The following is a 12,764-nucleotide window of genomic DNA, read 5'->3' as shown; positions in this document are numbered from 1 at the left end:
TCCTGGCCCTTTTTAGGATTCTTCTTCTGGGGCCTCCTGTCCATCCCTGGGAGCAGATTAGGCTTCTTTTAGATGGGTTTAAAACGCTAATGTTTGCTATTTAGCGGTGCGGCGGAGCGGAGCTCTAGGCAAACACGTCCAGCTCGCTCCGTGTCCAAGCCACGCCCCCGACTGCGTAACTTTAAGGAGAAGCTGTAGTAAAAATGGGGATTTTACCAGAATTGCCCTAGAAGTATGTAGTGTTTGTACAGGGTTGGTGTGGAATTAAAGAATTCTGCCCTTTTTAGTTTGGTGTCATGAGAAATCTATTTTAATTGATAAATGATCGTTTAAACGGAGTTTACTAACCACTTAGGTGTAGGAAAAAGAACCGATTACTAGTATAAAATGGCTGAGGTCTTTAATGTTTTAAACATAATTAAACCGGCAAACACAGTTTAGTAAAAGATGGTAGTTTAAACAAATGTAATAACTTTATACTGACAGGTAGGTATAAACAGTTAAATGACCGAACAGAAAGTATGAGCTTAAAAAGAAATTCGTGTGAGTGAAATGCGTGAATTACTAGAATGGGATCGGTAGATTTAGCCGTACTAGGGACCTGTTTAGGTAAGTATAACGTGCGTTCGTTTAAATCCGCACAAATAGCAAAATCATTAATTAGGTAAGTATGCGAGGGGTGAATAGGATTTACATCAATTGTTAGTGATGTCGCGAACATAACATTTTTGGATCGCGAATGGTGAACGCGAACTTCCGCAAATGTTCGCGAACGGGCGAACCCTGCGAACCGCCATAGACTTCAATAGGCAGGCGAATTTTAAAACCCACAGGAACTCTTTCTGGCCACAATAGTGATGGAAAAGTTGTTTCAAGGGGACTAACACCTGGACTGTGGCATGCCGGAGGGGGATCCATGGCAAAACTCCCATGGAAAATTACATCGTTGATGCAGAGTCTGGTTTTAATCCATAAAGGGCATAAATCACCTAACATTCCTAAATTGTTTTGAATAACGTGCTTTAAAACATCAGGTATGATGTTGTATTGATCAGGTAGTGTAAGGGTTACGCCCGCTTCACAGTGACAGACCAAACGTTTAACGCACCGCAAACAACCGTAAACAGTCCATTTGCACAACCGCAAACTCCCCATTTGCACAAGGTTGGATACCAAGCTATCCATGTCTCATTCCTTGTCCTCACTGATGTCATTGAAGGTCTCTTCCTCCACCCAGCCACGTACAACACCAAAGGTCCCCGAAAGGTGACAACAAGCCCCCTGTATTTTTTTTTTTTTAAAATGTACACTACTGTTACACCAGATATGAGTTGCACTGGTGTGACACTGTGCCCTGGCAGGCCCTGAAACGCACACGTGTGAAGGAAACTGACTGCTATTATTTCACAGTCAAATTTCTAGTTTTTTTTTAATGTACACTACTGTTACACCAGTGATTGGCCCACGCCATGCCTACGCCCCCAAAACGTTCGTGTGTGGGGGTGCTGGAATGACGTGGGCCAATGGGAGCCTGAATCAACTTTTGGCTTCCACTGCCCCTTTAAGAGCGAGCTCGTGACTCGAGCCATGCTCATAGTGCCAGGCGGGCCACGTGACCAATCACGCAGTTTTCGTACGATATTCGTTAATATTCGTTAATAAACATAAAACTCGTTTTAATTAGGGAACATAGTTTTATGTATTTGTTTTATGTATTCAATTCATTTGGTTCAATTAAATTACTGTAACCAACCAAATGTTCCCTAATCCCTAAATACCGAATAGCTTCAACCGAACTAAGTATAACCATTCGTTTCAAATTTTGTACATTGATCTAACAGCATGGCATTGAATGCTGTATGTCGTTTAATTTATGCCTAAAACTCCCGAACTAACTCCTGAACCGTCAAATGCACGAACACTGCCAACCACATGAAAATGTATTGGCACTATCAGTAAACTACCGAACACCACTTACTATAGTCATTCGCATGTCGAATGACATTGCAAATGCAATGCATTGCTTTTGCTTAGTTTCTTGGGCTCATGAATCATCATGCTTCCCTGACAGGTGGTACTGGAAACACAGTATCATTTTATAAGAGAGTGGGAAAGTAGGAGCCAATTAAATAGGCTTTTACATACTGCCAGACAAAACTGTAAAAAAAAAAAAAAAGTACCAACTCAAGGCAGTCCTTCATTGCAAAATCTATCCAGATTTTCTATAGGCCAGCCATTCAGCCATTTTGGAGCTCAGCCAGCCCACCAACCTGTCAGCCATTTTAGGCACTTTGATAGGGACCTTGCCAGAAGTGGTCATGTCCTCCTCCAGCTCCTCAATTAACTTAGAGATGGATGTGGGTACAGTGGAGGGGGGCATTGGCCACTCTGGCCAGGTGGAAGGAGAAGCAAGTGGGAGAAGCATGAAAAAGCAGAGACAGCCAAGGATTTTAAAAGGAGCAGTTCCTGGGAGGAAGAATAAATACGCTGATAGCTTTCGTGCAGAGGAGAATACAGTACTGGTAAACAAGCTTTGCCAGTACTACCAATGTATGTTTTGGGGAGCAGCCAAAAAGACTTCAAGAGCAAAGAAGGACAATCGGTGGAGGAAGATTGTGGCAGCGGTGAATGCTGTTGGAGGGAACAACCGCACCCAGGAGGTGGTGAAGAAACGGTAAGTGCACTTATATTCCTAAAAAATAATTTTCTTTATGCCATTTTTTTTAAAACTTATTTTTTCCTCCATGTGCTTTTGCTACACACCCCCACCAGTGGCAGCTATGCTTTTAAAGTATTTTAAAAGTGAGGGTTGGGTCACTTAAGCACATAGAGGGAAAAAAACACCATGTGCAGCTCAGCTTTAAACGAACACTATAGTGACAGGAATACATGTTTGCATTCCTGTCACTATAACTGTGAAAACACAGTCTAACCTCCCTCTCAGCAATGTAACTGTAATTAAAGGGACACTCCAGTGCCAGGAGAACAAATCATTTTCCTGGCACTGCAGGTCCCCTCTCCCTCCCACCCCCCACACCTGGGGGAGACCGATTGCGCATGCGCGGACGCTGGCGGGGTGAGACCTAATGCGCATGCGCGGCAATGTTACACATGCGCGGCAATGCTGCACATGCGCATTAGACCTCCCCATCGGAAAGCATTGAAAAATGCTTTCAATGCTTTCCTATCGGGGTTTCAGCGACGCCACTAGAGGAGCAGTTAACCCTGCAAGGTAAACATTGCAGTTTATGAAAACTGCAATATTTATTTACAGTTGCAGGGTTAAGGGTAGTGGGAGTTGGCACCCAGACCACTCCAATGGGCAGAAGTGGTATGGGTGCCTGGAGTGTCCCTTTACTCATCCTTATAGCATAGCTGTGCTCTGCCTCCTTGGCTGCGATCTTCATAATTGACAAGATCAGCAAATCCAATGCTTTCCCATAGGAAAGCATTGGGAGGCTGCCATGTTGCAAAACGCCGCTGTTCTATCAGATATCTATATCTATCAGATTTCTATATTGACGTCACTTCCGGTGCCCCCATGTCACCAGAAGTGACGCGAGATCAGCTGCGCGCTAGCAGGCCTCGAGGTATAGAATTCTGGTGGAGGTACCGCGAGCATGTGTGCCGCCTCTGATGACACTCGATCAGCTGGGCCTTTAATCTGAAGGGTGTACCGCGCATACACTCAGCACATCCTTCAGCTATAGAAATCTGATGGGTGTAATGCGCATGCGCGCAGCCCATCCATCAGATATAGCAATCTGATGGGTGTGCAGCACATGCATGCAGCACATCCTTCAGATATATCAATCGGATGGGTGTACTGTGCATGCGTGCAACACATCCATCAGATATTGCAATCTGATCTACAAATCTGACGGATTTCTGTACCACAGCTTTCACTGTGTAGTAACATACACAGTGTAGGTGAATGTGGTGTTAAATAAGGGAGATGCACGGTTAATGGGGGAGACACACAGGGACAGGGGGTTAATAGGGGTGATACACATGGGATAGGGGATATGGAGAGGTGACCAAATGTTGCCTAACAACCCAGAAGTCCCTCTAGTGGCCGTCTGGTAGCCTGCCACTAGAGGTGGAGTTAACACATAAAGATAATTATTGCAGTTGCACTTGCAATAGTTACCTTTAATCAGTTAAGGGACCTGGGACACTGAACCCAGACCACTTCAATGCACTGAATTGGTCTGGGTGCCTATAGTATCCCTTTAAACATGTCAGTAAACATATATATAGAAACATATTAAAGTAATTAATCAATTACACATGTCATTGCAGTTACTACGACATCAGGCGGATGGTGAAGAGGAAGGTGAAGGCAGCAGCCGCCTCCAGGAAGACAGGAGGCGGTTCACAAGAACCAGACCTGCTGCCCTATGAAGAGGAGCTCCTGCAGTTCCTGGGAAGAGACAACCTCCTTGGGATTGAGGGGACATCTGGTGCTGAAACATCTGAAGGTTCGTTGTTAAAGGACCACTATAGTGCCAGGAAAACAAACTCGTTTTCCTGGCACTATAGGGTAATTAGGTCCCCCCCCCCAACCCTCATGGCCCCCTTCCCACTTCAGCCACTTACCTTTCTCCAACCCCTTCAGCCACTTACCTTTCTCCAGCGCCGGGCTCCCTCGGTGCTGGGGAACACTCCTCCCTCTGCCGACGTCAGCTCCGAATGCACAGCAAGAGCCGTGCGCGCATTCAAACCACCCATAGGAAAGTATTACTCAATGCTTTCCTATTGACGTCCAGCATCTTCTCACTGTGATTTTCACAGTGAGAATCACGGAAGCGCCTCTAGTGACTGTCAGTGAGACAGCCACTAGAGGCTGGATTAACCCTCAGTGAAACAGCAGTTTCTCTAGAACTGCTATATTTTCAGCTGCAGGCTTTAAACTAGAGGGACGTGGCACCCAGACCACTTCATTGAGCTGAAGTGGTATGGGTGCCTATATTGGTCCTTTAAATTCATATTTGTTAGTCGAAATGTACATATCAGTTTTCTTGTGTTAACCTTCCAATGTGTGTTTTCTATGCCATCAGTGCAAGCCCCTCAATCCCCAGAAGAGGCACCAGGAACTGCAGGAGATGCTGTCTGCATGGAGAGCAGGGCAGCAGGTTCACCTCCTGTCTCCCTGGAAATGCGCCTGGCTTCACTTTCCTCTCGTAAGTACTTGCATAGCATTGTTAGATAAATGTTAAGTGTGTGTGTGTGTGTGTGCGTGCGCATTTAAACACACACACACACACACACACACGTATGTGATTTTACTGTATATGAAGTTAATTTATCACATACATGTATTTCAGACCATCCGCAACTTGTCGACGTTTCTTCACCACGTATGAGTGTGGTTTCCCTCCAACAGCCGGCCACTGGTGTCCAGGAACAGGGATCCACTGCTGAGCGTAAGTAAAAAATGCTTTAACTGTACACATTTTCTTTGCAGCCATACTAGTTTATATAGCAGGCAGTGCCGGGTCGACCGCTAAGCAAACTAAGCGTCTGCCTAGCACGCACTGGCCAGGGGGCTCAATGTCTGGGTGACAAGCGGGGTGGGGGGGAGCTCACATCGCTCCTCTCCTTCTGTTCACTTTATGTACTGTGGCTGAGTGGACCACGTGTGATCTTATCTACCATCTACTTGCCCTGACAGGAAGCTGAGTGCAACAATCAGCTTCCTGTCATGCAGAAGAAACAGGAGATTCTCTTCCTGGGGACGCTCGGTCACGATACATGTAGGGAGATTAGAAGGAAAGGGAGGTGGGCCCAAAGACATGCGTTGAGAGGTCACAAAGAGACAGAGAAAGGGCTAGGGGGGACAAAGATGCATAACTATACTTAGACATAATAATAAATTAATAGCATGACTGCATATATCTTATTTCCAAGTTTAAATAATATTGTTGTACAGATGATAGTAAGCATTGCAACATATGACACATGCTAACAATTTTCTTTCTCTGTTCTCCCCTATAGGTTCTGATGGTACTCTCCCCCTGAAAGAGGAGGGTACCATTACCCTAACAGCAGTGGATCCTGATTCAGTGACATCAGTGGCCGAAGAACAGTCGCCACAACTTCCTCCACCGTTGGCTGTGCTGTATGCGACGATCCAGGCTTGTCAAGCTGAACTGGAGACGTCCATACAGCAGGATAGGGAGAATCATTGAGAACTATTGCAGAATGTAATAACCGAGGTACGCTCCATGTCTAACGTTTTGAATGAGGGCGTTAGGCAATTTATATCAACAATGGTTTCCTTGCAGCAAAATATGCAGCGCTTTATGGAAATGAGGGAGGAAGAGTGCATTTTAATGCGCGCGCAAGCTGCCCATAATTTGGGCATAACCATTGCTGATGTAGATAGCCTAGTTTGTGAACGACGTGCGCAGGGTCTTCCCAGAAGGGATGATGATGATGAATAGATATGTGTGGGAAGAATGATCCTATGGCAAGAGATATGCATATGATTGCTGCAACAAACTTGCAGATAACTTGTGATTGGATAACTCGAGACAAGGTGCTAAAGCTATTAAAGAAAATTAATGTAAATAAATCTCCGGGCCTGACGGTATCCACCCACGAGTACTTAAGAAGCTAAGTGGGGAAATAAGTGAACCTCTGTATTTAATTTTTCAAGATTATTTTGTTTCAGGTTTTGTGCCGGAGGATTGGAGGAAGGCAGATGTTGTTCCTATATTTAAAAAGGGTTCAAAATCCTTGCCTGGAAATTATAGACCTGTGAGCTTAACTTCTGTGACTGGGAAATTATTTGAATGGCTATTAAGGGATAATATTCAGGAATTAATTGGGAAGAACTGTGTTATTAGCAATAATCAGCATGGTTTTATGAAACATAGGTCATGTCAAACTAACCAAATTGCATTCTACGAAGAAGTAAGTAGAAATATAGATCAGGGTTTTTCAGTGGATGTGATCTACTTGGATTTTGCCAAGGCATTTGATAAGGTTCCTCACAATAGGTTAGTCTTCAAACTAAAAAAAATTGGTCTAGATGAATATTCTTGTTCTTGGGTAGAACATTGGCTTAAGGATAGAGTACAGCGAGTTGTCATAAATGGTAAATTTTCAAGCTGGACAAAAGTAGTAAGTGGTGTCCCTCAGGGTTCTGTTTTGGGACCGCTTCTATTTAACATATTTATAAATGATCTTGAAATGGGCATTGAAAGCCATGTATCAGTGTTTGCAGATGACACAAAACTTTGTAAAGTAATAAAATGTGAGCAGGATATTGCCTTGCTGCAGAGGGATTTGGATAGATTGGGGGACTGGGCACTAAAATGGCAGATGAAATTTAACGTAGAAAAATGCAAAGTTATGCACTTCGGGGTTAACAATGCACAAGCAATTTACATCCTAAATGGTAGTGAACTAGGGATAACCACACACAAGAAGGATTTGGGAATTGTTATAGACAACAAATTAGGTAGCAATATGCAATGTCAATCTGCCGTTGCTAAGGCCAGTAAGGTTTTGTCATGTATAAATAGGGGCATAAATTCTCGAGATGAAAATATAATTTTGCCTCTTTAAAAATCGCTGGTAAGACCACACCTTGAATATGCTGTGCAATTTTGGGCACCTGTTCTAAAGAAGGATATCATGGCACTAGAAAAAGTGCAGAGACGAGCTACAAAATTGATAAAAGGAATGGAGCATTTTAGTTATGAAGAAAGGTTAAAAAATGTAAATCTCTTCAGTTTGGAAAAACGGCGCCTTAGAGGGGATATGATAACATTATACAAATATATTCGGGGCCAGTACAAACCATTATCTGGAAATCTATTCCAAAACAGGGCTATACATAGGACACGAGGTCACACATTTAGCCTTGAAGAAAGGAGATTTCATCTAAGGCAAAGAAAAGGTTTTTTTACAGTAAGAGCAATAAGGATATGGAATTCATTGCCGGAAGAGGTGGTTTTGTCAGAGTCTATACAGATGTTTAAATTGCAATTGGATAAATACTTGCAAAAACATAACATACAGGGATACAATTTCTAATTAGTGGGCTAATAGCTGCTTGATCCAAGGAGACATCTGACTGCTATTTTGGGGTCAAGAAGAAATTTTTCCCTAATTTGTTGCAAAATTGGAAGCGCTTCAGACTGGGTTTTTTGCCTTCTTTTGGATCAACAGCAAAAGCATATGTGAGAAAGGCTGAACTTGATGGACGCAAGTCTCTTTTCAGCTATGTAACTATGTAACTATGTAACTATGTAACTATGTAACTATGTAATGCATGTTATTTCTCATTATCATCCACAATGTGAACACAACTGACGCTGTTCATTATAGGTTGTTACATTCTCAATTTCCTCCTGGTTTTCCCTATCCTTCCCATGAATATACATTGGTTCATTCTCCTCTGCACTATATCCTCCCAGGACTGCTCCTAACAACCTGGGCTGCCTCTGCTTTGTTGCTTCTCCCACTTGCTTTTCTAATTAAAAAAATATTGGATTACAACTTCTGACTCCTCTTTTCTTTAATATTTTTATATATATTTATATATATATATATATATATATATATATATATATATATATATATAAAAATATTAAAGAGTGTGTGTATGTATATATATTTATATATATATATATATATATATATATATATATATATATACATACACACACACTTGAACGAAAAATATCACTATATATATATCTATATATAAATAAAAATAATTAAAAAAAAAAAAAAAAAAAAATATATATATATATATATATATACACACATAAAGCAAATAGTGAACAGAGCACTCATTAGGAAATTTTCAATTGTGTATTTAAGTAATCTTGATTACTTATTAAATACACAATTGAAAATTTCCTAATGAGTGCTCCGTTCACTATTTGCTTTATGTTTGGCGCTGGAAGCACCCAGGTATTACAAGTTATATTTTTTAATGATAGTGAGTGTCGGAGGTCGGATTATATATTTACACAAACACGTGTATATATATATATATATATAATAATTCTATGTATATATTTATGTAATATTTTTACATAATTAGGTCATTTTATTAATTACAATTTGCAGGGCCTGCCTGACAACCCAGGCCGAAAGTCCAGGGAATTTAATTTGCTAGCACTGTATTTAACCCTGTAACTTTCTATGAAACCATAAAACCTGTACATGGGGGGGTACTGTTTTACTTCGCTGAACACAAATATTAGTGTTTCAAAACAGTAAAATGTATTACAACGATAATATCGTCAGTGAAAGTGACATTTTTCTACACACAAATGGCACTTACCCAGACGAGATAATTGTTGTGATACGTTTTACTCTTTTGAAACACAAATTTTTGTGTTCAGCGAAGTCTCCTGAGTATAACAGCACCCCTCATGTACAGGTTTTATGGTTGTAACTGATCGACGGGCACCCTGACTGGGTACCTTCGTTGGAGGATGCTCCTAGCGTTTCCTGAGGGCTTCCAGCACTCCAGCCGTAATATGCAGAGCATAGCAATCCCTTGTAGCAGATTCCGCCAATAAGAGACAGGACTCAAATTGAGGGTGAAGAAGAGCTGAAGCTTTTAATGAGACACTGCTTTTATGCACATTTTGCACACATAGTACTGCCCACAGGGTTTTGTAAAACAACCAATCAATACGTACAATACACTCAGACACTCCCAGCAATTACAGACAAAATCCTCCCCTCTGCCTGTGATTTAATTACCTTACACACTGGGTCAATGTAATTATCACTGGCAGAGAAATAAAGTTTTTACACATGTACTATAACTTTAAAACTATTCATTCAATATTCAAAAAAACAACATATTATTATTCAGCACACTTTAATTATAAACATAGTCAAAATTCAGCCAATTACATCCAGGGGTTTAAAAGTTAGCTGGAGGTCCCTTTATGACCGACCGCAAGCACATTTTCCTGCCCAAAACAATTCCAAAGATTTGGGCTGTGCGGTCAGTCAATTTCACACTGAAAAAATGACTAAGCCCCATCACCGAATGGGACTTAGTCTCTGCTGCTGCAAAATCATTCTGGGAGAAGGTAATGCTCAGCGGTGTTCGCGGAACTGTATAGCCAATTTCAGTTCCATGGATTTGGCTACACACACCGTTGACCGCATTGAATGAACAAAGATGGCCGCCGCCACATGTTCGTTTGCATGAACGGCGGCCCCCCCAGCGTTCGGCAATTTACCTACAGCAGGCTCCCAGCCTGGGAGGTAAATTGATGGCACACTTCCACTTCTGGGTGGTCCGCCTGTGTTGTACCTGGTTCAGTAAGCCCCATTTACTGAACCAAGTGGAAAATAGCAATGAACAAAGGATTTTAACAGTCTGGGGACAAAGTCTTAAAGGGGCATTGTTCCCAAAAGTCACAATATGTCTCCAGATGGTTCTTAAAGGGGCATACACAGTCCAATAAAAGTCCATTCACTGTGCTTAAAGGGCCAGCAGCCGCACAATAAAAATCTATTATGCCCAAATATGTTCTTAAAGGGCAATACATCACAGGGGCCGTAGTCACAGGGCAGGAGGCAGGCAAGCAGGCCCCTCCAAAAGCTCATGGCAAACTCCCTTAAAGGGGTGAGTTTGCTACAATGGTGTTTTCAAAAGTTACTGAGTCAAATATAAGGCTTGCGTTTCAGTTTTTTCACATTGAAATTAGCCAGATTGGTTACTTTGCCTTTGAGACCGTATGGTAGCCCAGGAATGATAATTACCCCCATGATGGCATACCATTTGCAATAGTAGACAACCCAAGGTATTTGAAAAGGGGCATGTCCAGTCTTTCTTAGTAGCCACTTAGTCACAAACACAGGCCAAAATTGGCATTCAGATTAGTTTTTTGCATTTTTCACACACAATCAAATATTAACAATAACTTTGGCTAGTGTTTGTGACCAAGTGGCTACTAAAAAAGACCGTACATACCCCATTTGCAATACCTTGGTTTGTCTACTATTACAAATGTCATGCCATAATTTTCATTCCTGGGCTACCATACGGTCACAAAGACAACATAACCAATCTTGCGAATTTCAGTGTGAAAAATTTAACATGCTATATTTGACTCTGTAACTTCCCAAAACACCATAAAATCTGTACATAGGGGGTACTGTTATACACGTGAGACATCGCTGAATATATATATGTGTTTTATTGCAGTAAAAGCAAACCGTAGCATGAGATTCACAGTTAAAATGTCATGCAGAAATAAAAAAATAAATCTTATTTCCTACCATTCTTTAATATATTATTCATATTAAATTATGTTTTATACCTGTGAATTATAGCTCCCAATCCCCCCAACATGAGCCCAGACTTCATGAAGGGGTAAAAACGGTCTGTTTAATGGTGGCCCCAGCTCAGCCTTTTATTCAGGTCCTCCAGCAAGGTATACTCCCACATGGACCTTTTTTCACAATGTTATTCATTCCCACAGAAACAGTAAAATCCCTTGTAACGGACCGTTTCAGCAGACAAGGGGTTAAAATCCGTTTAGGTGATATTCCCCTTTCAGATATAAAGGCAGCTTCAGTAAAACACCATACTCCCGAATTGAATACAAGTGAATGCACCAAACTCCCGAACTGCATACAAGGGAATAAGGTAGCACTCCAAACTCCCAAACCGGAACCTCACGAATAGCTGCTATCAGACGAACAGGAAAAGCTCCCAAGCGGCTTACACTCCTGGCAATCAGTATCTATCAGCATACAGTGAATCCCCCCAAAGACGAGACAAGGCTCCGTGTTGAGGGTCAAGCAGTGGTCTGGTTTATTATGGGCTACCCGCCCAGTATTTATGCTGGTCTCCCACTTGGTGGACACTCCCCTAGGGGACCAAATGGGAGACTGTAACAAAAGACAGACAGGTATCAATTTAGGACATACAGTCACAATACTTTCCCACAATGCATCCGGGCTTCCTCTCCTCTGCCCTGGAGATAATTGAGAAGTAATTCAATTATTTCCCAGGCCAAAGGCAAATCGCCATTATGCACATGGTGAGCACAAAAACATAAAAACACTTTAAAATACACAAAATCATATTATATACATAAAACACAGACATGTTACACATCCCCAGATAGCTGGGATCTGAGTGCACAAAACTACCGAATAGTTTTGTGCGCTCCCCCCCTCCCCCCCCGACACCCTCAAGGTAAGGGGCACATCACTCAGCAGGGAAAGGGGCCATGAGACACAACGCCACAATACCGAAGAATAGATACGAGAAGCCAGACGCACACTCATGACAGAGCACCCCTATCTTACTATGAACGCCTGACAGACCCTACACGTGCATTACTGTGCGGAACTACCCCATATATCCTGCAACTTTACAGCCCGCATACCAGCACTACAAGCCAGGTCCCTCGGATCACTACTCACCCGTACGACTATACAACTCAAGTAAGCTACACCCCGACTGACCTTGATAGACTACTCTTGGATAACACCACACATAAAATGGTGCGGACAAACTACCTAAAACCACAAGAACCGTAGTTACAAAATATTGTATGATACCGATATTTGATGCAGACAACTGTTTTTGTCAATTATACATGCACTGCAAAAATAAAGAATAAAAAAAAAAAAAGTACAGAATAGCGCTCAGATCCTATTCACACAGTTCAATTGCCATGGAGCCAAAGTCTTTAATTACACGAATAGGCTCCATGGCATATCTATCTGGGTTAACACATTCACATAACAAAAGTACCGGA

At 42.0% G+C, this 12,764-nt stretch overlaps 1 protein-coding gene across 1 annotated transcript; it reads left to right on the top strand.

The window, feature by feature from the left end:
* Positions 1 to 2,423: 2,423 nt before the first annotated feature.
* LOC134566104 (uncharacterized) lies at positions 2,424 to 6,191 on the top strand. The gene is made up of 5 exons (XM_063425811.1): positions 2,424 to 2,674; positions 4,303 to 4,481; positions 5,061 to 5,183; positions 5,328 to 5,426; positions 5,998 to 6,191. Exons 1-5 carry the CDS (start codon positions 2,424 to 2,426, stop codon positions 6,189 to 6,191), a joined length of 846 nt encoding a protein of 281 aa, XP_063281881.1.
* Positions 6,192 to 12,764: the final 6,573 nt, after the last annotated feature.

Source organism: Pelobates fuscus, chromosome 6, assembly GCF_036172605.1.
Source record: "Pelobates fuscus isolate aPelFus1 chromosome 6, aPelFus1.pri, whole genome shotgun sequence".
In the NCBI taxonomy this organism is placed as follows: Eukaryota; Metazoa; Chordata; class Amphibia; order Anura; family Pelobatidae; genus Pelobates; species Pelobates fuscus.
This window is presented reverse-complemented; position numbering and strand designations above follow the sequence as displayed.

Coding starts and splice junctions, on each gene's coding strand:
- LOC134566104 (XM_063425811.1), top strand. CDS start 2,424: ATGAAAAAGCAGAGACAGCCAAGGATTTTAAAAGGAGCAGTTCCTGGG. Junction 2,675..4,302: donor CAGGAGGTGGTGAAGAAACG/GTAAGTGCACTT, acceptor ATGTCATTGCAG/TTACTACGACATCAGGCGGA. Junction 4,482..5,060: donor TGGTGCTGAAACATCTGAAG/GTTCGTTGTTAA, acceptor CTATGCCATCAG/TGCAAGCCCCTCAATCCCCA.